This window comes from Cervus canadensis, chromosome 6 (assembly GCF_019320065.1).
Source record: "Cervus canadensis isolate Bull #8, Minnesota chromosome 6, ASM1932006v1, whole genome shotgun sequence".
Classification (NCBI taxonomy): domain Eukaryota; kingdom Metazoa; phylum Chordata; class Mammalia; order Artiodactyla; family Cervidae; genus Cervus; species Cervus canadensis.
Genome location: NC_057391.1, coordinates 114,394 through 140,487, shown reverse-complemented (window position 1 = coordinate 140,487; position 26,094 = coordinate 114,394). Strand labels below are relative to the sequence as shown.

Here is a 26,094-nt window from a genome sequence, read left to right as displayed (position 1 = left end):
AAGGAGAAGAGGGCATCAGTGGATGCGATGGTTAGGTAGCATCATCGACTCAATGGACATGAACCTGAGCAAACTTTGGGAGACAGTGGACAAGGAAGCCTGGCGTGCTGCAGTCCATGGGGTTGCAAAGAATCAGACACAATTTAGCAACTCAATAATAACAACAAATACAGTATTAACAGTTTGTATCTGCAAAATCCCAAACTCCTAATTTATTCCTCCATGACCCCCTTTCCCCTTGGTAATCATATATCTGTTTTCTTCATGAGTCTGTTTCTGTTTTGTAAATAAGTTTATTTGTATCATATTTTAGATTCCACATTTAAATGATATCATATGGTATTTGTCTTCTTTCTGACTTACTTCACTTAGTATGATAATCTCTAGGTTCATCCATGTAGCTACAAATGGCATTATTTCCTTCTTTGCTATGGCTAAATAATATTCCATTGTATACATATACCACATCTGCTTTATCCAGACATCTGGTAATGGAAATTTAGGTTCTCAGCTTCTTCTAAGTTGGACAAAACCTAATAATATTTTTCTACATATCCTAAAGTGTTTGAAATTACCATTACACATGTACAATTTTATTTGATCAATATTTAATAAGTTTCTATTACATGCTAGGCACTGAGTCTATAAAGAAAAAAGACAAGAAACATATATAGGCTCTGCTTTGAGTGTGGGGAGCAAAGAATCGGAAACAGTGAGAATACCAAATGTGAGCAGTGCTGGCCTAGGAGTGTGTGTAAGGCCCTGAGACATGAGAGAAAGTCTCCAGAGAGCAAGAGCTGCATGAAAACCAAGTCTAGAGCAAGTGAGGTGCTCATCACACAGACAAGGACGGGGAGAAGAGCACTTACAGAAGGAGCTGCAAGTCCAAAGCACTGACGTTGGGACAGCTGGGTGTGCTGGAGAAGGCAGTGTGAGCAGTAATGCCAAAGGCGGCACAGTGACTACGCCAGAAGGCCCAGGGGCTTCACCTCAAATGGCCCACGGAGGAGTCTCTACTTAACTGCACGGAACAGGCAACTGTTGAAGGGCTTTATGAAGAGCTGCCTGCTCGGTTTTATGTTATATTGATAGATGACTTTAATGTCCACGTAAAGTGGCCTGGAGGAGCCAAACCTGCAGGTTAGGACACTAGGAGAATAATTCTGGTGAGAGATGAAGGAACTTCGGAAACCAAGAAGGGGGAGGGAGATGAGCAGCACTGATTTCTCCCTTTGCTTATGATAAATATACAAACTGCTTACATGTTTTTAGAGGAATAAATACTTCCCCAACAATATTATCACAATGATTTCCACTCTTTTTAACACGAAGTACACTCAGGTTAGGGCGTCCCCTGTGGCTTAGCAGTAAAGAATCCACAAGCAATGCAGGAGATGCAGGAGACGCAGGTTGGAAGATCCCCTGGAGGTGGGCATGGCAACCCATTCCAGTATTCTTGCCTAGAGAATCCCATGAACAGAGGAGCCTGGAGGGATGCAGTCCATATGGTCATAAAGAGTTGGACACAACTGAAGCAAGTGGGCATGCACACACACTCAAGTTAAGACCCTACAGTATATAAGACAGTCAAAGTAAAAATCTCGCCTTAAAGCATTAACATCTAATGTAAAATATTCTGTTAAGCTTATTAGTCTCAGAAAGAAGTTCTGATTTTTTGTAAATAGGTGAAAAATTCTGACATTTAAAGGAAATGTAGTCACACTTTTATAAAAATGCCCTCCATAGGCTATCTACGTTTTTACCTCCTTCATCTGTATCACAAATATGTGTATGATGAACTTTTAAATGATAGACAACAGGTGTCTTAATCTGTGACACTTGCCATACTGCTTCATAAATGCCCAATTAACACCAACATCAAATCTGAGATGCATTTTCAAGTATCTTCTACATTGGGATGTGAACATTTAAAAAATTAAACAAAGAGCTCATCTGCCTAGAATTTTCCAAGAAAAAGTTTCACAACTAAATATTCAACTGAAGGCTACACTTAAACTCAGCTAACAACTGTCACATCAGACAAACATTTAACACTTACTGGTCAACCTAGCAATTGGTTCCATTTACATTTTCACTCTGTTAAGGGAACAGGGATCCAAATATTTGAACAATGAATAGGTCCAGAGAGTCCTTCTGTCTACCAACACTTTTTCTCCCATCAGTTACAGTCATCAATAATCAATTGCATGACTTCAGTAATTACTAATTTACATATTTAAACTGACATTTTGAAATGACAATGAGAAGCTGACAATTAACTGTTCTCTAAGGAAATGCCCTTTCTCTCCATATGGTTTCTACTCTGGGACTGACACTTCAGAGAGATTTTCAATTTACCAAACAAGGGAGTCTCCCCAGCTGAGACCCCCATGGAAATTTATTTAGAATGCAAATACCTCGACTTCTGTACCAAGAATTTAAATGCCATTCCCACTGAGGCTAAGAAGCCAGTTTTAAAATGAAAATTCATCTGCACCATAGACCTTGGATAAATTAAACAGGAAATAACTGTAAGACTTTGGGGGTTATAATAGGTTTTCTTGTGATAGCTATGCAGCATTTATTGTGGGGGTGGGGGGGGAATGTCCTTAAGGAAGGGCCACAGGTGCATTCTTTTTCCTCAGAGGCTCTGTTATTTCGGCTCTCTGTCTTAGAGATGGTAAACTCCTGTTGCAAGAATCAAATGAGATAACGTTTAGAACAACTGACTGTAAACTTTAAAAGTTTCCATAAACATTTGCTATTGTTACTTTAGATGGTCACTAACCTGCCTACTCCAAATTAAAAAACTATAAAACAAAGGGCTGGTGGAAAAAAACAAAACTATCCTGAAAAATATATTTACTAAAAATGCGTGTGAACAAACTGACCTATATATTCAACGCAATCCCAATGAAACATCTCAGCTGCCTGTGTTGAAGAAATTAACAAGCTGATCCTAAAATGTATAAGAGAACTTAGAGGACTAAGAACAGCCAACCTTAAAAACAGAAGAACAAAACTGGAGGATTCACACTTCTCAACTTCAAAACTTAAAACAAAGCAACAGTAATCAGAATAGTGTGGTGCTGGTATACGGACAGGCACACCTACAGACAGAAAAGAACTGAGAGTTGAGAAATAAACGTTTATGTTTATGGTCAACTGGTTGGTGATAAGACAGTCAAGAAAATAGGAAAGAATAGTCTTTTCAACAAATGGTGCTTGAACAACTTGATAGCCACGTGCAAAAAAATGAACTTGGATCTTTCTTCACATCATACACAAAAATAAACTCAAAATGGATCACAAACCTAATGTAAGAACGAAACCTATAAAACTCTTAGAGGAAAACAGGAACATATCTTTGTGACTGTGGATTAGGCAAAACTTTCTTAGATACGACACTGAAACACAAGCAACTAAAGGTTACATAGTGTGTGATTCCATTTACATGAAGTATGCATAACAGGCAAATCTATAGAAGCAACTTAGCAGAGGCAGAGCTTAGAGACAGAAGGTAGACCAATGGTTGCCTAGAACTGGGGACGTTGGGGGGAGTGAAACAGGGGAATACTGCCATCAAAACAAGATGAAATCTTCCTAACCAAGAACACAAGATGCTTTTCCTTTTCTCCAATCATTTTAAATTTTACTAGAGGGATGTTATGATGTAGATATGTCATCAGGAAAATAGGAGTGATACTCCTTAGTTACGGGATGTGCATATGTGCTCAGTCACTTCGGTCAAGTCTGACTCTTTGTGACCCCATTGACTGTAGCCCGCTATGCTCCTCTGCCCACGGGATTTTCCAGCCAAGAATACTGGAGTTAGTTGCCATGCCCCTCTCCAGAGGATCTTCCTGGCCCAGGGACTGAATCCACATCTCCTGCATTGCAGGCAGATTCCTTACCCGCTGAGCCACCTGGGAAGCCCAGTTATGGGGTACTGGATGATTTTGATTTGATTTTTCATATATTTTCCAAATTTTCAACAACAAAAATATCTTTTATATAACTAGGAAGAAGTTATTTTTAAAGGAAAATATGTAATAAAATATACTTACATTTAAAGTATCTCATAAACAAGGAAAATGCCTGAAAGATTTTTCAGTATACATGACATACCACTGTTTATTCTTGGTTATTTATTCATCAGAATTTACTGATTGAAATGGCTATATGGCAAATACTGTGCTAGATCCTGAGTGTACAGTTAATAAAACATGATTCTGTCCCTCATGAAGGCTATACTTAGTGGGAGAATAACAATAAATTGGCAAACAAAGCAATAAACAAATGCAATTACAGGTTGAAAAGGGTTCTTTGGAAGAAAGCCATTGGTATTATGATGGAGAATAATGCCAGGGTAGAGATGACTCACTTCATTTCTTATTTTCTTATTTTGGTCACACCACTCAACTGGTAGGATCTTAATTCCCTGACCGGAATTGAACCAAGCCCTTGGCAGTGAAAGCATAGAGTCCTAACCACTGGACCCCAGGGAAATCCCTAATTCACTTTGATACAGTGGTCATGAAAGCTCTCTCGAAGGCAATAAAGTCTGAGCTGAAGTTTGAAGACTAAGTCTAAATGAAAGCGATGGTTTATGATATTTGTCAAAATGTGCAACATAAACAGTTTCTTAAGCTGAAGGATAAAGACAAAAGCTTTAGAATTCCAAAGGGAAATTAATGTCAGCCAATAGAGTAAAACCACCATCTCTAATCACACGATATCTAGGGCCCGCAAAACTCAATACCAGAAAGTGTGGCATGAAGTCACCGTGAGGTTAATGAAGGCGCCAGAAGAGCCTGCAGCAGTCAGTGTGCAGCCCGAATTCCTCCCTCTTCAGGCTGTGGCCTGGCTCCACCTCATGGCAGTTTAAGTATCCACGGGAATGATTCTGGATTCCCCTGGCAGCCTGGGAGTTCCTGGGCAGCAGCAACAATTCCAGGAATCTCCAGTTAGCTAATACCTTTTTTGTCAGTTTGATGGGGAAGGCTGGGCCTAGAGGATATTTAAGACACAAAGCCCTAACTTATTATCTCCCTTCTTCGTGAAATAGTTTGCCTTGACAGGGCCTCAGGCTCTCTTCTTATCCTCCTCTGAACACAACACCTCCAGTTCACTTCTCTTTGAGGATATGAGGGCCAGGGTAAAGGACTGGAGCCAATACAGTTGAATTTGGGTTAATATGGGGAGTTTTATTACATGTATTGGTTGCTACTTGCCTACCCAATATCCATTTCTCACTCTTTTTTTTTTTTTCCATTTATTTTTATTAGTTGGAGGCTAATTACTTTACAATATTGTAGTGGTTTTTGTCAATACATTCATGTCAATGTATGACAAAAACCATTTCTCACTCTTAATAACAGAACTCAGCTTCTGTATAGGAGGCAATGTACCCAAATGGATGACATGCTTCCTTAAACTCTTCTGCATGTAGAGTTTGACCAACATTATGTCAATTAAGGGATCTGGGAAAGCTGTGCTTTGATGATACAGGCATCATCTACTTTAGCTTCCTCTTACATCTTCCTCCCCAGAACTTGGAGATGAAGTTGGACACAGAGCCATCATTTTAGGACTGTGAGATAACCATGAAGATGAATTCTCCATGTAAAGAACGGTGATACAGAAAGAAAGAAGCTGTGCATTGATCCCATCATAGAGCTGCTGTCTCAGCCTGGCTGGCCCACCTCCAGACTCCTAGGTGTTACAATCAACCCTTATTTGACTTATATATTCTATTATGTACAGCCAAAATGAAATCCTAATGGATACAGCCATTAATGTTAGCACAAACCTGACGTCTTTTAAAGAATTCAAGGTTTTATGTTAGAAAGCCCAACTCTCAAATTTAATATAAGAGAAAATTCACAGCATTCCACACCTTACCACACACTGTAGAGAGGTCAGTAAAGTCATTAAATAGTGGCAGCATGAAGGAGTGACACTGGAAATGGAGTCATTTTCATTAACCTCATTCCTCCAGCATACCAAATAAACATGGGCTCCAGGAAAATTGTGCTTGCTGTGGAAAGACACTTCTGGACAAGGTCTATGCTTCCTCCTCTCAATGAAATTGCTACCTTGAACTCCTCTTATATGTAAATTTTGTCACAGCCTAAATATAACTTCCACAGCAACTGCCCACAGCTAAAGTTTTGGCTCTGCAATACGTGAACCGTGAACTTCCAGATGTTCAAGCTGGTTTTAGAAAAGGCAGAGGAACCAGAGATCAAATTGCCAACATCCGCTGGATCATCGAGAAAGCAAGAGAGTTCCAGAAAAATATCTATTTCTGCTTTAATGACTATGCCAAAGCCTTTGACTGTGTGGATCACAATAAACTGGAAAATTCTGAAAGAGATGGGAATACCAGACCACCTGACCTGCCTCTGGAGAAACCTGTATGCAGGTCAGGAAGCAACAGTTAGCACTGGACATGGAACAACAGATTGGTTCCAAAAAGGAAAAGGAGTACGTCAGGCTGTGTATTGTCACCCTGCTTATTTAACTAACATGCAGAGTACATCATGAGAAACACTGGGCTGGACGAAGCACAAGCTGGAATCAAGATTGCTGGGAGAAATATCAATAATCTCAGATATACAGATGACACCACCCTTATGGCAGAGAGTGAAAAAGAACTAAAGAGCCTCTTGATGAAAGTGAAAGAGGAGAGTGAAAAAATTGGCTAAAGCTCAACATTCAGAAAACTAAGATCATGGCATCTGGTCCCATCATTTCATGGCAAATAGATGGGGAAACAGTGACAGACTTTATTTTTTGGGGCTCCAAAATCACTGCAGATGGTGATTGCAGCCATGAAATTAAAAGATGCTTACTCCTTGGAAGGAAAGTTATGACCAACCTAGACAGCATATTAAAAAGCAGAGACATTACTTTTCCAACAAAGATCCGTCTAGTCAAGGCTATGGATTTTCCAGTAGTCATGTATGGATATGAGAGTTGGACTATAAAGAAGTGTATGGATATGAGAGTTGGACTATAAAGTTGAGTGCCAAAGAATTGATGATTTTGAACTGTGGTGTTATAGAAGACTCTTGAGAGTCCCTTGGACTGCAAGGAGACCCAACCAGTCCATCCTAAAGGAGATCAGTCCTGGGTGTTCATTGGAAGGACTGATGTTGAAGCTGAAACTCTAATACTTTGGCCACCTAATGCGAAAAGCTGACTCATTGGAAAAGACCCTGATGCTGGGAAAGATTGAGGGCAGGAGGAGAAGGGGATGACAGAGGATGAGATGGTTGGATGGCATCATCTACTCAATGAACATGAGTTTGGGTAAACTCTAGGAGTTGGTGATAGGCAGGGAGGCCTGGCATGCTGCGGTTCACGGAGTCACAGAGTCAGACACAACTGAGCGACTGAACTGCTACTGAACATACCTTCCAACTTTCAAGCAGATATATTAAAGTGTGGCTCAAAGGATAAAGTTTTTTTCAACTTTTACTCCAGTGAATTTCTATCTCCCTCTAAAATTCCTTCTTTAATATCATGGCCTTATAATGCTTCACCTTCCAAAACAAAGTTTTCAAGCAAAATTCGTTATCCTTCAGGGTCCACACAGTCCCCATTCAAAATAATATGAACATTTATACAGAAAGTGTAGTTAAGATAAAGCAACAATATTAATAGGATTAAAGGAAAGGAAGGAGAGAAGAAGAAGTGAAGTCGCTCAGTTGTGTCCGACTCTTTGCAACCCTGTGAACTGTAGCCCACCAGGCTCCTCTGCCCATGGGGATTCTTCAGGCAAGAATACTGGAGTGGATTTCCTTCTCCAGGGGATCTTCCCAACCCAGGGACTGAACCCCGGTCACCCGCCTTGCAGGCAGACAGTTTACCCTCTGAGCTACCAGGGAAGCCTTAGATTGAGAGAATTTTGGTCATTTTCTATGTGCACTCGTGCCCTTATGAAATTAATGTCTTTTTGCATTCTAACATGAAGAATGCAGATAGATTTTATTATTGCAAATGAGTTTTTCCTACCCTACTTTCAGGTAGGGAAATAACAACAACAAAATACTAAACTATATGATGAAATTTTTTTATTCTGGAACCAAAAAAGGGAAAGACTTCCAGATGAAAATGTATACAAGGTCACCTGGAGTTACATATTTCTTCATTTCAGGACACAATTACTTCATAAAGTGTTCAGATATCTTTCTAATGTTTTCCAATGAAACTTCAAAAAAGAAATAAAATTCAGCCAGGAATTATCATAATTGAGTCAAGTCTGAAAGAATTTTTTTTAACTGTCTTTTTTTTTTTAATTTCACATGTCTAATCCCCTATTTCAGAGACTTTTTTTTTTTTTTTAAATTTGGGGGTGGGGAGGGATTCCCTACTCTTTTTCTCTGTGTAAGCAAGTACAATCAGTAGGAGGCACCCTGGGATTTTCAGAGTATCTTCCACCATCACCAAGACAAAGGCTAAAGAAACATGTAACACACAATTTAGGCTGCCTACCCCTTTGAAGGCAATTCAAATTTCGGCGCGTACAGGCATCAGCGCTCAGTGTCGACCTTTCATATGAGCAATCTGGAAGACGTTACGATTGCCTTCCTCACCATCAGTGTCTGATACGTGATAAACATTTGGGCAGAGTAATTATTTTGCCAAGCCTTGCCGCTTGATGTTGCATACCGCCCCTGCAGGGGAGCTGGAAGCCAGCACAGCGACGGTTTGAAGTGATCACGCAGAGGCGCCCCGAGGCCCCTCAGGAGGCTCACCTGGTTAGAGCCCTGAGCCGGGGTAGGGAGCAGGGTCTATATTACAGCCTCACCTCTCAGCCCCCACTTTGCGCCAGAACGCTTCGCTCCCCTCAGGCTAAGAGGTTTAGATCAGTACTGAGCGGCAAACTACTAATATGCCCACTTTGGGGGCTCCGAAGTTTGGAACGCAGGGTCTCTGTGGCACACGAAAGTTTTTCACAGGTTGTTTTCCTGCTCAGCTCTGTCGCTGACCGCGCACCCCTCTCCCGGTGCGGTCCCGGGTCTTTCAGCCGAGCAAACGGACAAGACCGCTGCCCGGTGGCCACAGCGTCTTGACACCCTGAGGCTGCAGAGCAGCCTCTTCTACCTGGGCAAGCGGCCCGCACTGGTCTCCCCAGAGGCAGGAGCGCTCCCAGTCCCGGGGGACGACCCGCATTCGAAAGAGAAGTCTCCCTGTGCCCAGACAAAGGCAGCGCTGGGGAAGTTGCACCAACCGGCACCTCCAGAAGACGAGCTGAGCGGCTCCTCGGCCTCAGTGGCCGAGCCGGCGACGCGCTCTCAGAGTCGCGGGCAACTATTCCCGTGAGCTTCGGAGCAACTTGGCGGAAGTTGGGGGCGAGGGGGCGGAGGAGGGGTCTCGGGCAGCGCGGAGAGGCGGGTCGCGCCCCTGCCCGTCCCGCGGACCTCCCCGAGTACCTGCTGATGTAGCCGTCGCCGTCGCCGTCGCAGGTCTGGAAGAGGCGCCGCATCCTCTCCTCCTCGCCGGTGCTCGACGTGTCGCTGCTGCTGCTCCCGCCGCTGGCGCTGCCCGCCGCCGCCGCCGCCATCACGCGCCCGCCCCCGGCTCGGGAGGCGGAGGACGCGCGGCCGCGGGAGGAACCCGCCGGCGCGCACGGCGCTCGCCGCTCCCGGCCCAGAGCCTGACTGACGATGGAGCATGCCCAGTGGCCGCCGGGGCGCTCCGGGAGCGGGATTCCGCTGCTCCGGGTTTTGTTCCGGCTGGGAAGATGGGCGCTCTGAAATCGCCGGAGCAGGCCCCTCAGGGGAGAGGGAGGACGGGGAGGTGGCTCGTGGAGTTAGGGAGCTGGGGGTGGTGACGGGAGGGTCCCGGGCAGGGGGGTGAAAGTCTTGGGCTGATGCAATCTGCCCAGAGTATCGGGGTGGGATTTTAAGTACAGTTTTGTTTTCCCCGAATTCAGGTGGTCCAGCCTGGGCCTTTGAGGCCGTTATCTCCTCTTTCCAGGCCCGCGCACCCCTTCATTCCCAGCTCAGGTGCTACACCTGAGTGTGAGGGAGGGAACCCTCGGAGTGTGCTAGCCAGCCCTGGTCGCTGCAACTACATGGGAGACCCTGAGAGATAACTGTCTAACTGAGCCTAGCCGGCCATAAGTTTTGAGGTGGTTTGTTATGCCACAGTCCACAGTAGTGAAACTGATAATCGCTCATTCGTATCCAACTCTTTGCCACCCCATGGACTATACGGTCCATGGAATTCTCCAGGCCAGAATACAGCAGTGGGTAGCCTTTCCCTTCTCCAGGATCTTCCCAACCCAGGGATCGAACCCAGTTCTTCCGCATTGCGGGCAGATTCTTTACCAGCTGAGCCACAAGGAAAGCCCAAGAATTCTGGAGTGGGTAGCCTATCCCTTCTCCAGGGGATCTTCCTGACCCAGGAATCGATCTGGCATCTCCTACATTGCAGGTGGATTCTTTACCAACTGAGCTATCAGGGAAGCCATGCCACAATAGATAACTGGAAGACATCCATTGGCCTTGAGTCTGTCTGCCAGGTCAGAAGATGTCTCTATCCTCTTCTCTCCTGCCTCTATGCCATTCACCACCTATTCCTACTTTAGTTCTTTTTAATTTTGTACAGTCCCAGTATTTCAGAGCACTTATAATCTTCTGATGAATATTATGCCATCTGAGAAGTCTTGTTAATATATCCAATAATGTTTTCTTAAAAGATTCTGTTAGCAATACAGATATTCCTGTCTACCATTGAACAAAGACTAATGCCCAAGTTTCAATAAATAAATATTTTAAATCCTTATTTTTCCAATTTTTCATAGAATAAAACTTTTATTATTGCCTGACAAGGAACAGTCAGACACGAGCTGTTAACTTCAAGTTCTCCTAGAGAGTTGATAATGCGGGGGGGGGGGGGGGGGGGGGGGGGGGGGGGGGGGGAAAGGATAAAGCATTCTTATAAATATGCATGAAGGTTCTGGAAACCCAAAGAGGTTTCCAGGATCTGAGCAGATCTCTTCCTTACCACACCCCATTGATACAGAAAGTGGAGTTTAAACTTCAACCAGTTATATCTCAAAGCAAATGTTTTTCTCCTGAGAGAACACATGCATGACAGCTCTGGGAGGTTTAAATTGAAATCATCTTGAATTAACTCTGAACACTTAAAAGTGGATCTTGACAAATTTCCTAAACAACCTTCCTTCATGCTTGAGTGACTCAGAAGTGGCTGAACAGATAGGTTCAACTTTCCAGAAGAGACTTTGCTTCTGAGCTAATATGAAGCATATGAAATTTCAGCTGGAAAGGTTACTAGAAGAGGGAGAAATTTGTAAGACATTGAAAATGGAGATGCCGTATGAATATAAAGATGATTAAATGTAAAGTAGGAGCTTGGAATGAGAGCGATACCCATAACCATAAATCTAACAGTACTGGTTATGTCATAATTTCAAAGGTTTTATGTATTTTCTGTGATGAGTGCATAGCTCAACATTGCTGTTTTTATCCAGCTTTTTTCCTTTTCAGTTTCCTTTTGGTTATAATAATATCTCATATTTATGTAGAACATATCAAAAGATGCTGTTTATATTATAAGATATACTGTCTTCCATGTCTAACGTTGCCAGTTAAAACAACTAAAAGTGCAACACTGAGAAAACTTGATTATTGAGTACTTGCTCTTCCAAATTCTGTTTGCTTGAACTAGAACTACACACTAGAGGTGGATTGAGGACCCCTATGGCAACTTCTCCTGACCTTTCTTTCACATGTTTTTTTGAGCCCAGCTAAGTTCCATGTCCCCTCAAGAAGCCTTCCATCGCCTCCCAGGTCACACTGATCTCACAGAGCTCTCCTAGCGTGAAGCACACATTTTGACAGCAGACTTGTGTAGCTTAATGGTGACTCGCCTTCCCAACTAGAGTATCAACTAGAACAGTGAGGTAGAGTTGAGGAAGTTTGATTCTCTTTCATCGAGCCCTTATTACAGATCAGTAATTGTGTTTGAATACTTTAATGCTACCTAGTTCAATTCAGTTCAGTCGCTCAGTTGTGTCCGACTCTTTGTGACCCCATGAATCGCAGCATGCCAGTCCTCCCTGTCCATCACCAATTCCCTGCGTCCACCCAAACCCATGTCCATTGAGTCGGTGATGCCATCTAACCATCTCATCCTCTGTCATCCCCTTCTCCTCCTGCCCCCAATCTTTCCCAGCATTAGGATCTTTTCCAATGAGGCAGCTCTTCGCATGAGGTGGCCAAAGTATCAGAGTTTCAGCTTCAACATCAGTCCTTCCAATGAACACCAAGCACTGATCTCCTTTAGGATGGATGGATTGGATCTCCTTGCAGTCCAAGGGACTCTCAAGAGTCTTCTCCAACACCACAGTTCAAAATCATCAATTCTTTGGCACTCAGCTTTCTTCACCGTCCAAATCTCACATCCATACACGACCACTGGAAAAACCATAGCCTTGACTAGATGGACCTTTGTTGGCAAAGTAATATCTCTGCTTTTAAATACGCAGTCTAGGTTGGTCATAACGTTCCTTCCAAGGAGTAAGTGTCTTTTAATTTCTTGGCTGCAATCACTATCTGCAGTGATTTTGGAGCCCCAAAAAATAAAGTCTGACACTGTTTCCCCATCTATTTCCCATGAAGTAATGAGACCAGATGCCATGATCTTAGTTTTCTGAATGTTGAGCTTTAAACCAACTTATTTTTCATTCCTATTTAGGGGGAAGGGAATGGTAATTGAGGGGGAGTTAAAGCCAAAAAATTTAAGTAATGTGACCAAGTAAAGGTGCTGAAATTGAACTCATATCTTCCTGTCAAGCTCATGTTCTTCATACTTACTTCACATTGCCTTACTATCAGGGCCAGGGCAATTCGTGTTAGGCACTATACTTTTTGAGTGACACTGACAGTGATAAAATTTACCTTTATATATTTGTTGTTCATATATTTGCAATCATATGGGACGTTAACATGAGCTGTTGCCATCTGTCCCAGGTTGGTTTTCTGGGGAGAAGGCTCCAAGACAGAGTTCCACATGCAGAATGCTTACTTGGAAAAGCCCTTGGTGCCCCAACATGTGTGGAAAGGAGACGAAGGGAGCAGGGTAGAAAGAGGGAGAAGTCCCGCTATGCTGCAGCCCCAGAGCAGCCTGTCTGAGCTCACAGAAAGCTCGGGCACTAAGACAGCCTGTGTTGCTTCCCTATTGTGCTTGTCTTAGTCTCTCAGTTGTGTCCGACTCTTTGTGACCCCATGGACTGCAGCCTGCCAGGTGACTCTGCCCATTGGATTCTCCAGGCAAGAATACTGGAATGAAAAAAAAAAAAAAGAATACTGGAGTGGGTTGCCATGACTTCCTCCAGGGGATCTTCCCAACCCAGGGATCAAACTCAGGTCTCCCACATTGCAGCCGGATTCTTTACCATCTGAACCACTAGGGAAGCTCAAGATTACTGGAATGTGTAGCCTGTCCCTTCTCCAGGGTATCTTCCCAACCCAGAAATTGAACAGGGGTCTCCTACATTGCAGGTGGATTCTTTACCAGCTGAGCTACCCTGCCTCCCTATTACTGTTGTAACAAATTATCATAAACTTATTTCTTAAGCAGCACTAATTTACCATCTTACAGTTCTGAGGGTCAGAAATTTGAAATGAGCCTCATTGAGCTAAAATCAAAGCATCAGCAGGGCCACATTCCTTCTGCAGGCTCTAGCAGAGTCCATTTGCTTACCTTTTCTAGTTTATTCTCTTTCTCCATAGCCAAGAGCTCCTCTTATTATGTCAATCATTCATTCTGTCTTCCAAGTCAGAAACCCCAAGTCCTTGCCTCCCTCTGCCCCTCACTTCCCACCACATCCTGCTGAATCTGCCTCCTTAATACCTCCTCTAATTAATCTTTTTCCTCCATCCCTGTTACCACAGCTTTTATAGAGACTCATTTATGTCTTTTAAATGATCTGGCCTTCCAACCCAAACTCCCAAGCCCTCATTATAAAATGAAAATATGATCAGGTCCCTCCTGGCTTAAATTCTATCTCATTGGATCATTCTTGCCCTTAGGATAAAATCCACCGTCCCAGCAGAACCTTCTAGGCCTTCCATGATCTGATCCCTTTTCTCTCCTCTTGCTACTTCCCTTGCCCCCATGCTCTAGTGAAAGTCATATTAACTTTTCTTTTCCCTACATAAGCTATCCTCACTTGTGTTTATATACCAGTGGAAAAGTCTCATACTTTCAGACTAGAAATGAATGAAGGAGGGTGGGGAGCTCATACCCAGACTCTAGCAGATTGGAAGGAACAAGATAGCCAGGGACAACATGGGTAGTGGCAGTTACTAAGAGGAGAAGAAAGGAGGCCAAGGCCTAGAGATCCTTGATTAATAAGAAAATAAGAGTGGGGTTTACAAGTGGGAGTACTTCTCTTCTAGCTCAGTTGGTAAAAAATCCTCCTGCAATGCAGGAGACTGGGTTTGATTCCTGGGTCTGGAAGATCCCCTGGAGAAGGAAATGGCAATCCACTCCCAATATTCTTGCCTGGAGGATCCCACAGACAGAGGAGCCTGGTGGGCTATAGTCCATGGGGTCACAAGAGTTGGACACGACTAAGGGACTAAACCACCACCACCACTTGAAGAAGAGGAAAAGCAAGGGAAATGTTTGGAGGAGAAAGAGGAAATGTCACAACTGACAGAGCTAAGGAAACCAAGAACCCCCACAGCTCTCCAGTAGGCACTGGGCAATGACATTTTTTCTCTCTTATCAGGCCCTTTCCTCTCTAGTTAGTAACGGAATTAATAATGGCTAGTATTTACTGAGAACTTAATATGCGCCAATCATTTTTCTTAAGTGCTTTAAATACTATTTAATTCTCACATCAATGTTAAGAAGCATGTTGTTTTATTCCCATTTTACAGATGATGGCACTGATATACATATGTCAAATGGTACAGTTGCACAGCTAGGAAAAGGAATGATTTACTCATATATATGCCTAGAATCATGTTTAGAGGAAACTGACATATCTTAACATGCCTATCTCTTTTATCTGTGGGTAAGGACTTTGTTTACAGGGTAGATTTTTTTATCGGAGACAATTATTTTATGATTGATACTAAATGTATGAAATTTTATCTCCTTTATTTAATGATTGCCATGTGGTTGCAATGAACTTTCTCCTTGAGAAAAATTGGAGTGTGATGATTATCTTTGTTAGATTATTCTTTTCTCCTTTACAATAAAAACATGGAATCAGAAATGGTTAATAATGGTAATTTGAGGTTTCTTAACTGAGCTGAATTTAATGCAAGCTTAATTCAGTCAATTAATTCACTGGCCTTGTAGAGGCATGACCTTTTTCATGAGAGAACTAGAGATACCATTTATTAATGACATCATTCCAAACCTCTAGGTATATAAACAAAAATTTTAAACATGAAGAATTCTCAAAGCTATGAGAAACCATGAATCAGACTTAATAGAATGTATTAGTGCCAATGTTTTACTGACATCAGAGTCCAATGTCACATCGAATAAATAAGATGCCAATTGCCTAAAAAAACAGAGGAAGTTTTTAGCATCTAAATGTGTCTCCTTCTTTCTTCCCTAATACTAAAGATATTTAGGAGGAAATATTTTAAAAACAAATATAAATGACAGCCTCTAACAAACATGACACCAATCATAGTCTCAGAATTAAAAGTGCTGAAAAAACATCTTACGTATTCTTCCCTGGAGAGCCCATCTTTGCATATGTATTTCTCATACAACTGTTTTTCAGTCTAGTGTATATCTTGCATTAATCTTCATGTGAACAAATCAGATAATTATATTAAAAAACGCACTCTAATTGAGAGAAATGAGGCAGTGGGAGAGTGGAAGGATGTAAGGAAGAGATATTTGAAAACAGTGGTCCGTATTTTAAGAAATATGGTTTGTTTTGAAAGGTCTCATTCTGTCTGTATTTAGGAAAAATCCTTATATGCTAGCCAGAGCAAAATTAATTTGGGTGCACTTTGTCATCAGACTTGTATGTGATGTTATTTCCTTGTCATCTGGTGGTCTGGACATTGACTTTCTGGGACTTGGCAACTGATAATATTTAGAAACATGTTAATTCTTTCATGTGAATGGGAACTATATCCTAACCTGCTGGTGCTGTGTATGAAATACCACTCTTGTGTCCAACAGGAACTGCTGGTCAACAACTACCTAAATTAAGTGTCAGGAGTAGAAAATGTACTTGCCTTATGTAAAAACAGCAACCATATAATACTTCATATTTTTTTTGTGTGTGAGCCTATTGAAATCTAAGGTAATAGGCTGTGTCTGGCAGACAACACAGTAAGAAAAAGCATATTTGTGTGGCATCTTCAGGTATCTGGGTGACTCAGTGGGGTTACTGCTCAGAGCTGATGAGAAACTGTTTGGTGGATTTCATCAAAATAGGCACTAGTCCTGGGTAATTCAAACCAAAGTAATGATGTTTCTTCTTACTGGAGAATCTTGAAGAGGGAATTTGAGATCAATGTGAACCATGTCTTCAGTGTTTCCCTTTACTGGGTGAAGGAAAAGTCTTGCATAGGGTCACTCATGGGACCATGTGAGGGGCAGTGTTTTAAAGGGCAACTGGGAACCATTTGGACACTTAAATCCCTTTTCTAAAAGTAACCATCACAGTACCCATGAAGGTTCTTTTTGGTGTTACCATTCATGAGCATCACTAACAGAGAAAGTGGACAATTTACTGCCAAACCTGCAAATTTGGCAAAAAATCATCCAGTCTTTGAACTGTGCCCAAACTGAGTGGTAGAGTGTCTTATTAGAATTCTGGTCACTCAACCTAAGGACACAAGGAAACTATTCAGATTAACAAAAACAAAACAAAACAAAACAAAAACAAGTCATATGTGGTGAGTAGGTGAGGGAAAAGTAAATGCATTTATTGATGCAATTAGCCACTTTGATGGAAAAGTCAATCAGTGAAAAAAGTTGGAATAGCCTGTTGGGGTCCTTTAATGGACCAGAACCTGGTGGTACAGAGTCGATGATAAGAAAGTAAAAGAGAGAAAAATGCTGATATTCCCTGGTTTATGCAGAGGACCAATAAAGTCCTTGACACAGGTCTTGCATCACTCATGAAGGCACCAGGCTCCCCCTCGAGGGGGTGAAGGCACAAAGTGCCTTCTCAAGAGGGTCTTAGAAGCCCAGGCAGGAAAGTGAGCACGACGGGTCTCCACGCTCCAGAGAATCAGCCAGAAAGAGAGAGAGAGAGAGAGAAACAAAAAAGACATGGGGACCTAAGCTCTGATGGAGCAAAGGTACTTTAATGATTTTTCTATGAGTATATATAGGCTGTGGTACAAGAAACTTCTTTCGGGAATGATAGAGATCAGAAAACCAAACTTACAGCAATTGTTACCAAGGGAACAAGGGGTAATGTTAGTCACAAGGGCAGGAGACAATCCATATCTCAAAAAAGGGGAGCGAGACTAAGCAGTTTTGTCCTAAAGAGAATGTTTACTAAAGGAGACCCAAGCCTGCCTCACGCAATGACCTCAGTCCCTCGGAGCAGCGTGCTGTTCCACTTGAAGAGGGACAAAGGATTCATGAGAGACAGTTTGTAGGAATCCTCCCATCAAACATTCCCTGACAATTCCCCCTTATTTATTTATAATATTTGTAAGAAGAGTTCTGACCATCAGAGTTTGTTTAGTTTTGACAATCTTTGCATGAAGGCAACGGTAGACAACAAATATGATTGTTAAGACAGTCACCAAAATTATAGTTCCAGACCCAATGCTATGAGTAAGGCTTTGAAACCATCCATGTGGGTCTAGCCCAGATAATTGATCAGCTAATTGTTTAGCTAAAGTTTCCATACTAGTGGAAAAGGGCAGATTATTAGAAAAGGTTTCAAACATTTCTTTTTGTAATAATTGTACATTCAGAGAGGCATTATCATGTATGTTTTGTAAATGAAACTTGATTTGTTCCCAGTTGTAGGCACTATTATTGAAATGAACAGGAGTAACACAAAATTGAGTAGAATTCCAATCACATTTTAGCATCACCTGTTTTTGTACATCTGTTAATTGATCTCCAACCCATTTGATGGCTGTTCTCAGTTCCTGTATTTCTTCTTGAATATCCTCATCTATCTGAGCCTGAGTGGCCCATATAGTATGAGTATATTTAGTCCAATTTTGGATAAAATTATGTGTTTGAATTGAGGTTTGTAAAGTAACGCCAGTGATGGCAGCAGTGGTTGCAAATAGTTATTAATCCCAAAATGCCAAAAATCAGCCATCCAATGAATCATTTAGATCACTGGAGCAATTTAGTAAATAACCGGGAAGCAAGTCCAGCCATGGGACCTTCTTCCCAGGGCCACTGGAGATTTATTGGTAACCACAGATTATGTCAAGATTGAAGAGTCAAAAGGGAGTCATTTTTAAAGGAAATAGAGGAGTTAAGACAAGTATATAATTTACAATTTATGCAAGTTACAGAACATAAAGTCTTATTGAATTGTAAATTTCCTATAGCTACAACAAAAGGAAGTGGAACATAGACTTGTATAAAATATGATTGATTATAGTGAAAGAAATAATTGCTATAGCTATGATTGGTCCCTGTGAAACATCTGGTCCAAGTCCCAAGTTCTTCGGTGTTTGCAGCAAGTTTTCAGATGTCCCATTGTTTAGGCCCAATCTGTTTATCAAAGATGATTAGAGGACGAGGACGGGTGGCATTCCATCGTCAAACTATCCAAGAAGTCTTCTGTCATGGTAATGTTTCATTGTAATATTAGTAACTTCCATGCTTCTTGAGTAACATAATCATACATAGCACTGTTAATATCATCTGAGCAGTTCGATAACCACATACCATGGGGTCCCCAACTAACAATTGTATGATTAGCTATAAATATTAATTTTCCTGATTTGGCCTGATATTTGTCCCAATGAACTGGAATATATTTAAAGTTCTTATTAGTAAACCCTTTGCATAATGTTCTTTGTTCTTTCTTTAATTCTTTCCCTAAAGTTTCAGTAGTATAAACATGATTCATGGACAAAGAAAGGGCAGTAAATAATCCAAGCAGCATCCGAAAGTCCTCTTTTGGAGGCAGGGCAAAAGCCCAAGTTTGTTGGCTAACGTTTATACATAATTCTGTTGAGCCCATACACAAAGGAAGGACTTCATAACCTAGAAAGATATTAATTAGTTTTTCTTTTTCTTCAGGATGAGAGGGCCCCTCCAAGTTCCAAGGAGGGGGCATATGTGTTGAGTCATTAGTGGATATGATTGGTCCTAAATCTGTCCATTTTATAACCTACAATAAAAAAGGGGGGTTAGGTATATAAGCCCAATAAGTGTGATCAATCAAGTCAGCCTGAGCAGGGGAAGCAAAAGCAAGCAAAGCAAGCATAGCGAAGAAAAATATTTTCAGGATTCTGAGGCATTCCCTGTTGAGAAATCAGATTTTCAGTTTGATTAGTAAGGGTTTTTGTCTGTCCCCAAGTAGGGAGATCATAAGGTTGATGACATCGAGTGTGGCGTTTTTTGGAAATTTTTCAAGTCGCCATGGCTTGTATTCTTTCCTCCTGGGGTTTTTGTTGTTTCATCTCTAGTCTGAATGCTGTGGCCCCCTTAGGTTGAATCTTCTGAAGAGAAAGTCATGTGAGTTCATTGGATCCATCTGGAGAAATAGAAGCATAACCCTTTCCCTGTAATATTAGTTTCTTAGATTTCCATTGATTAGTTAACCCGACTTGATATCAAATGGGCAAAGGAAGGGAGGTGTCCTTTAATGTTTCAAAATGTTTTTTTTTGTTTTTGTCAAAACATTTCCTTGTGGTAAGTTTAAAAAATTTAAAACAAATTAGGCTATATTAACAATAGTTATAAAAATAAAGGAAAGCGATAATGATGAAAACATTCTTAGGAAATATTTCAGTCCAAAAGAAAAAAATCATTCAGAAATCTGTTTGGGACTGGTATTTGGCTGTGGTTTTGAATTAATGGGTTGATTTTCTCTTCATACAGTATATACATTTTTCCTGATATAAAAAGAAATGGAATCTGACTGTGTTTTAAGTGGTTTGTGTTATTTGGGGCAAAGGATTAGGAGTAAACATTTAAATATTTTTTCTTAAGTGAAATTATTGAAAAGGTGATGCAGAACAACTTGACAAATGAAATGTTGCTTACATCCAAATATATTTGACCTTGTCCTTGGAAAAGAAATGCAGCCTGGCAGCTGTTGAATCTCTGTTCAGTGTGTTAAAGAAGATGATTATACTTTCAAGACAGACCTGAAAAGAAGGTGAATATTTTGCATTTTTGATATTCTTAGCAACAAATAATTTATTCAGGAAATGGTGTCTTTTTTATGTTGTTTTTGTTTTGTATTGTGAAGCAGGCATTGAAGTTGATGTTTTGTTTTAAGAATCTTACAGACTGGAAACAGAAATAAAGTTGTATTAATAATAGTTATAGGCTTAAAGAATATATTGCATTAGAATCAAGTAAAGTTTGTTCTGGATAAGGAAGATAAAAGTGTTCCTGTGTATTTCCTCTTAATTAATTTTTTATTTGCAGTTACAGTGTGTAATGTGTTTGTTTAATTATGTCTTGTTTTTGTGGATTATAAGGAATGTCTGTAATCTGTTTAATAGAGAATGAATGTAAAAATTGTTTGAACTGTTTAGAAACATAGGCAGAGCCATTGTCTGTTTTTATAGAATTAGGTGTTCTCATTATCGTGAAGTAAGTTGATAGGTGGGTTATGACATGTGTAGTTTTACCCTGGAGAGGTGTTGCCCCTAGAAAAGAAGAATTTGTATTGATCGAGACATGTAAGAAGAAAGAGGAAGAAAGTTCAGGACAATGAGCTACATTTATTTGCCATAAAACTTTCTTTCATTTGTCATAAACCTTTTTAATATTTTTGTATTCATCATTTTATTTGCCATTTCTTATATCTTTCTATTAAAAGCATATATTTTATTTTTCTTTAGCAACTATGAAGTGTCTTGTATGTTAGTATTTTATAGATTGGTGAATATATTTATTAAATAACATTATATATTATAATATATATATTTATTTTTATATAAATATATATTTATATTTATTAATAGCTTAAAATTTCTTTAGTTTTTCTGTAAGAAAAACTTTTTGTAAGAGTAAGTTAATGTTCAGTAATTAATGTTTTAAAATCTTACTTCTATGGAAGTAATTTGGAAATGACCTAGTTATTTAATAAATTTTATTATTTAGTTTGCCAACCATGTGATCATTACTGTACTAATTGATGGAATAAGATATTGTCCCTGCTTCAAATATCTCAGATGGATAAATCAATACTTGTAGTTCAGTATTCTGGTGATGGGTGCATGGACAAGAATCAGAATGTCCATAGACTTTGAAGTAAAAAATTAGGGATGGGGGAAGAAAGAGAATCAGGAGATGTGTCATATTTTCAGTGATTAAAAAAGTGGAACTTAAAAATAAATCACCAGAAATTCCCTGGTGGTTCAGTGGTTAGGATTCTGTACTTTTACTACTGAGGGCCCAGGTTTTTCAGTTCCTTGTCAAGGAACTAAGATCCTACAAGCCATGTGGTGTGGACAAAAATTAAAAATAAAAAAATTTTTTTAATTAAAAAAAAAAAAAGACCAAGATGGCCTTAAGGTTCCCCTGAGTTTGACTGAACTTTACAAAGACTTGCTTCTGATTCTAGGCACTGTTCTCCCTTTCCTTAGCACAATTACTTTAGAACACTTGTAGTTGTCCATTTCTTCCTGACCCTTGAAATATAAACCTTCATAAAAGCCCCTTGCCAGTTTTACAACCCAAAACTCTGTTTCTCAAGGACCCTGGATCCATTCCTTTGAGTTGTAATCATCAAGGAATATGGTACCCCCATGCCCAATCTCTGTGGGAGGGAGGAACCTAAGTTCTATGGCACCAATTGACAAATACATGGCCTAATCATAGAGAAAACTCGACAAACTCAGGAATAGCTCAATGCGCTGGACATAACCCATTGATCAACCTCCTTCTAAAGTCCCCCAGCACTCTTTCACTTGTTCATCTTGCTCTTAAAAAACACTTCTGCCCTTTGTTTAGTTGAGTTCAGACTTGGTTCTGGATCCTCTCCTCTATTGCGGTAGCTTTGAATTACATCTTCTACACCTGTTTAGCTTTGGTGCAATTTTCTCTGACAACAGATCACCAAGGAGACAAGAAAGGAGGATCTCTGCAAGCACAAAGCAATGCATTGATCAAGGCATGGAAGCATCATATTCTGCTATGTACTGGGGGAGACCTACCCATATTTGCTACCTATGTGATGCTACAGTTCTCTCTGCCCACACTCTGCCTTTTGTGCACTTATATACGAGAATTTTCCACCTTCACCCTGATGGCTCAGATGGTAAAGAATCTGCCTGCAATGTGGGAGAACTGGGTTCGATTCCTTGGTCTGGAAGATCCCTCGGAGAAGGGAATGGCTGCCCACTCCAGTATTTTTGCCTGGAGAATTCCATGGACAAAGGAGCCAGGTGGGCTACAGTCCATAGGGTTTCAAAGAGTTGGACACAACTGACAGACTAACACACACACCATCAATAGTGCTAGGACACAGGTGCACTTGTGAGAATCCCACCCATTATCTTCAACTCTCTCCCTCCCAGCCCGGAGGAATCTTACCCAAGACTTACATCTTCAGTCCTCTCTTATTACTGCTTCTCTCTGCTCCCTTCCTCCATATACACTCCTAGGTTAGTAGTTTTAAATACAAACCACTCTGCCTTTTTCCTATCCTGGGGCAAGAAAGTAGTCTGTCTAACTATCTGAGTTGGATTGGCACCCAGAACTCCTAACTATCTGTTTAGGGCTTGTCCCTTCTACTGCACCCTGAGCTGCTGAGTTCCTGTAGACAACTTGCTAGATCATTCTAGGTTTCAGATTCCTTATCTGAAAAGTAGGGTAAAATTTAGCTGAATAACTACTTTGTCGTTGTTGTTTAGTCCATAAGTTGTGTCCGACTCTTTTGCAATCCCATCCACTGTAACCCATGAGGCCCTTCTGTCCCTGGGATTTATCAGGCAAGAACACTGGAGTGGGTTGCCATTCCCTTCTCCAGGGGACCTTCCCGACTCAGGGATTGAACCTGGGTCTTCTGCATTGGCAGGCAGATTCTTTACCACTGAGGCAACTACTTTACAGGGCTATTATGAAAAGAAATGAAATGCATAAGAACTTTGGTGCAGTCTGACAGTTTGTGTTCTATAAACACTAGGTCTCTAGCCGGTTCTCTTTTCTTCTTTCTCTATTTTTGCATTTATCACTCTGCACTGATATCATTTATCTACCTCAGTTCATTGCAAGCTCCTTTGTTGCAAGTTCCTTCAGGTATTTATTTCATTTCACCAGCATGGTTGTCCAATAAATGTTTGTTAAATAAATGAAATAACAAAGTGTTTTAAACAAGGTGTAAAAACAACTACTGCTTTTGTGGGAATCAAAACTGTTTAAGGTAACCCCTGAGGGAGGAGGTAACAGAAAGTTTTTGTTCAATGTGCACATATTTCTATTTGGGAAAATGAAAAACTTCTGGAAACGGGCCGCAGTGATAGCTGCACAATTTGTGAATATACTTAATGCCACACAACCGTGTACTAAAAATGGTAAATTTTATGTTTTATATGTTTCCACCAATAGTTTCAAGTCTCTCCCTTGATAGAAATCCTTGTTGTTGTTGTGTCCAACTCTTTTTGACCCTTTTGGACTGTAGCCTGCCAGTTTCCTTTATCCATGGAATTTCCCAGGCAAGAATACTGGAGTGCGTTGCCATTTCTTTCTCCAGCGCATCTTCTTGACCCAGGGATCAAAGCTGCATTTCCTGCATTGCAGGTGGCTTCTTTGTTGCTGGGCCATCAGGGAAGCCCTTTATATGTTTTTATCCAGTGCGTGCAAGTGAAATCACTTCAGTCCTGTCCAACTCTTTGTGACCCTATGGACTATAGCCAGCCAGGCTCCTCTGTTCATGGATTCTTTAGGCAAGAATACTGGAGTGGGTTTCCATGTCCTCCCCCAGGGGATCTTCCCAGGGATCAAGCCCTCATCTCATGTCTCCTGAGTTGGCAGGTCGGTTCTTTACCACTAGTGCCACCACGGTAATAGTAATTAATTCATCCATAGAGAATATTTGTAGTATTGTAGGAGAATGGAATCCATATTTAGACCATTTGGAGACTTGACTTGGATCTGAAAGTTCAGTTCAGTTCAGATCAGTTCAGTCGCTCAATCGTGTCTGACTCTTTGCGACCCCATGAATCGCAGCACGCCAGACCTCCCTGTCCATCACCAACTCCGGGAGTCTAACCAAACCCATGCCCATCGAGCTGGTGATGCCATCCAGCCATCTCATCCTCTGTTGTCCCCTTCTCCTCCTGCCCCCAATCCCTCCCAGCATCAGGGTCTTTTCCAATGAGTCAACTCTTCGCATGAGGTGGCCAAAGTACTGGAGTTTCAGCTTCAGCATCAGTCCTTCCAATGAACACCCCGGACTGATCTCCTTTAGAATGGACTGGTTGGATCTCCTTGCGGTCCAAGGGACTCTCAAGTTACTCCCCAACAATAGGAAGATGGAATGTGACTCTCTGAGCTCCACATGTGTGGCAGGCAGGGGCAGCAGCCAGAGCCACACAGATACTCTTTCCATTAGTGCAGAGAGGAGCTATAGCTTGACGAGAAATGACTGGTGGGGAATTCCCTGGTGGTCCAATGGTTAGGACTTGGTGCTTTTGCTGCTGTGGGCCTGGGTTCGATCCCTGGTTGGGGAACAAAGATCCTGCAAGCTGAGTGGCATGGCAAAGAAAAGACTGGTTGGAACTTCCCTGGCTTCCAATGCAGGGGGCACAGTTTCGATGCCTGGTTGGGGAATTAAGATCCTACATGATGCCTACTGAGACCAAAAAACAAAACTGAAAAAGACTGACGACTGGTGGCAGCCACGTTGGGAAGAATATATTCAAGAACTTTAAACACACTGAACAGCCCCATAGTTTAAACCTGAATGCGGAGGACTTGCAGATACAGAGACTAAGAGAATTTTATATTTACAATATTATTAGAGCACTGACCCCTGGTACTTAGGCCTTCCCTTGAACTTGGATAGTCTGCTCATGAGTCACTGATAACCTGCCCAAGGTCAAACCTCATTCCTGTCTCCTTCCTGCTGAAGGCCTGTGGCCTAGAATGTCAGACCACAGCATTTTCTGTTGTTGTTCAGTGGCTCAGTCATGTCCAACACTTTGTGACCCCTGGACTACAGCACGCCAGGCTTTCCTGTTGATCACAAACTCCCAGAGGTTGTTGAAACTCCTGTCCATTGAGCTGGTGATGTCATCCAACCATCTCATCCTCTGTCGTCTCCTTCTCTACCTGCCCTCAATCTTTCCCAGTGCAGGGTCTTTTCCAGTGAGTCAGCTCTTCCCATCAGGTGGCCCAAGTATTGGAGCTTCAGCTTCGGCATCAGTCCTTTGAACAAATATTTAGGGTTGATTTACTTTAGGATTGACTGATTTGATCTTACAGTCCAAGGGATTCTCAAAAGTCTTCTCCAACATCACAGTTCAAAAGCATCAATTCTTTGGCGCTTAGCCTTCCATATGGTCCAACTCTCACATCAGTACATGACTCCTGGAAAAAGCATAGCTGTGACTATATAGACATTTTTTGGCAAAGTAATGTCTCTGCTTTCTAATATGCTGTCTAGGTATGTCATAGCTTTCCTTCCAGGGAGTAAGCAGCTTTTAATTTCATGCCTGCAGCCAGTGTCTGCAGTGATTTTGGAGCTCAAGAAAAAAAAGTCTGTCACTCTTTCCACTGTTGTCCCGTCTATTTGCCATGAAGTGATGGAACGAGATGCAATGATCTTTGTTTTTTGAATGTTGAGTTTTAAGCCAGCTTTTTCACTCTCCTCTTTCACTTTCATCAAGAGGCTCTTTAGTTCTTCGCTAGAAGCCACAAGGGCAGTGTAATCTGTGTATATGAGGTTATTGCTAT

At 41.4% G+C, this 26,094-nt stretch overlaps 1 protein-coding gene across 1 annotated transcript in view; it reads right to left on the bottom strand.

Annotated features, from left to right (window-relative positions):
* MCC (MCC regulator of WNT signaling pathway) overlaps nucleotides 1-9,675 on the bottom strand; it is a 500,790-nt gene extending 491,115 nt beyond the window's left edge. The window contains exon 1 of the mRNA XM_043470593.1: nucleotides 9,444-9,675. Coding sequence (XP_043326528.1) covers nucleotides 9,444-9,574 — 131 coding nt within the window. The 5' untranslated portion in view covers nucleotides 9,575-9,675. The remainder of the gene's footprint in view (nucleotides 1-9,443) is intronic.
* Between the last annotated feature and the right edge of the window lie 16,419 nt (nucleotides 9,676-26,094).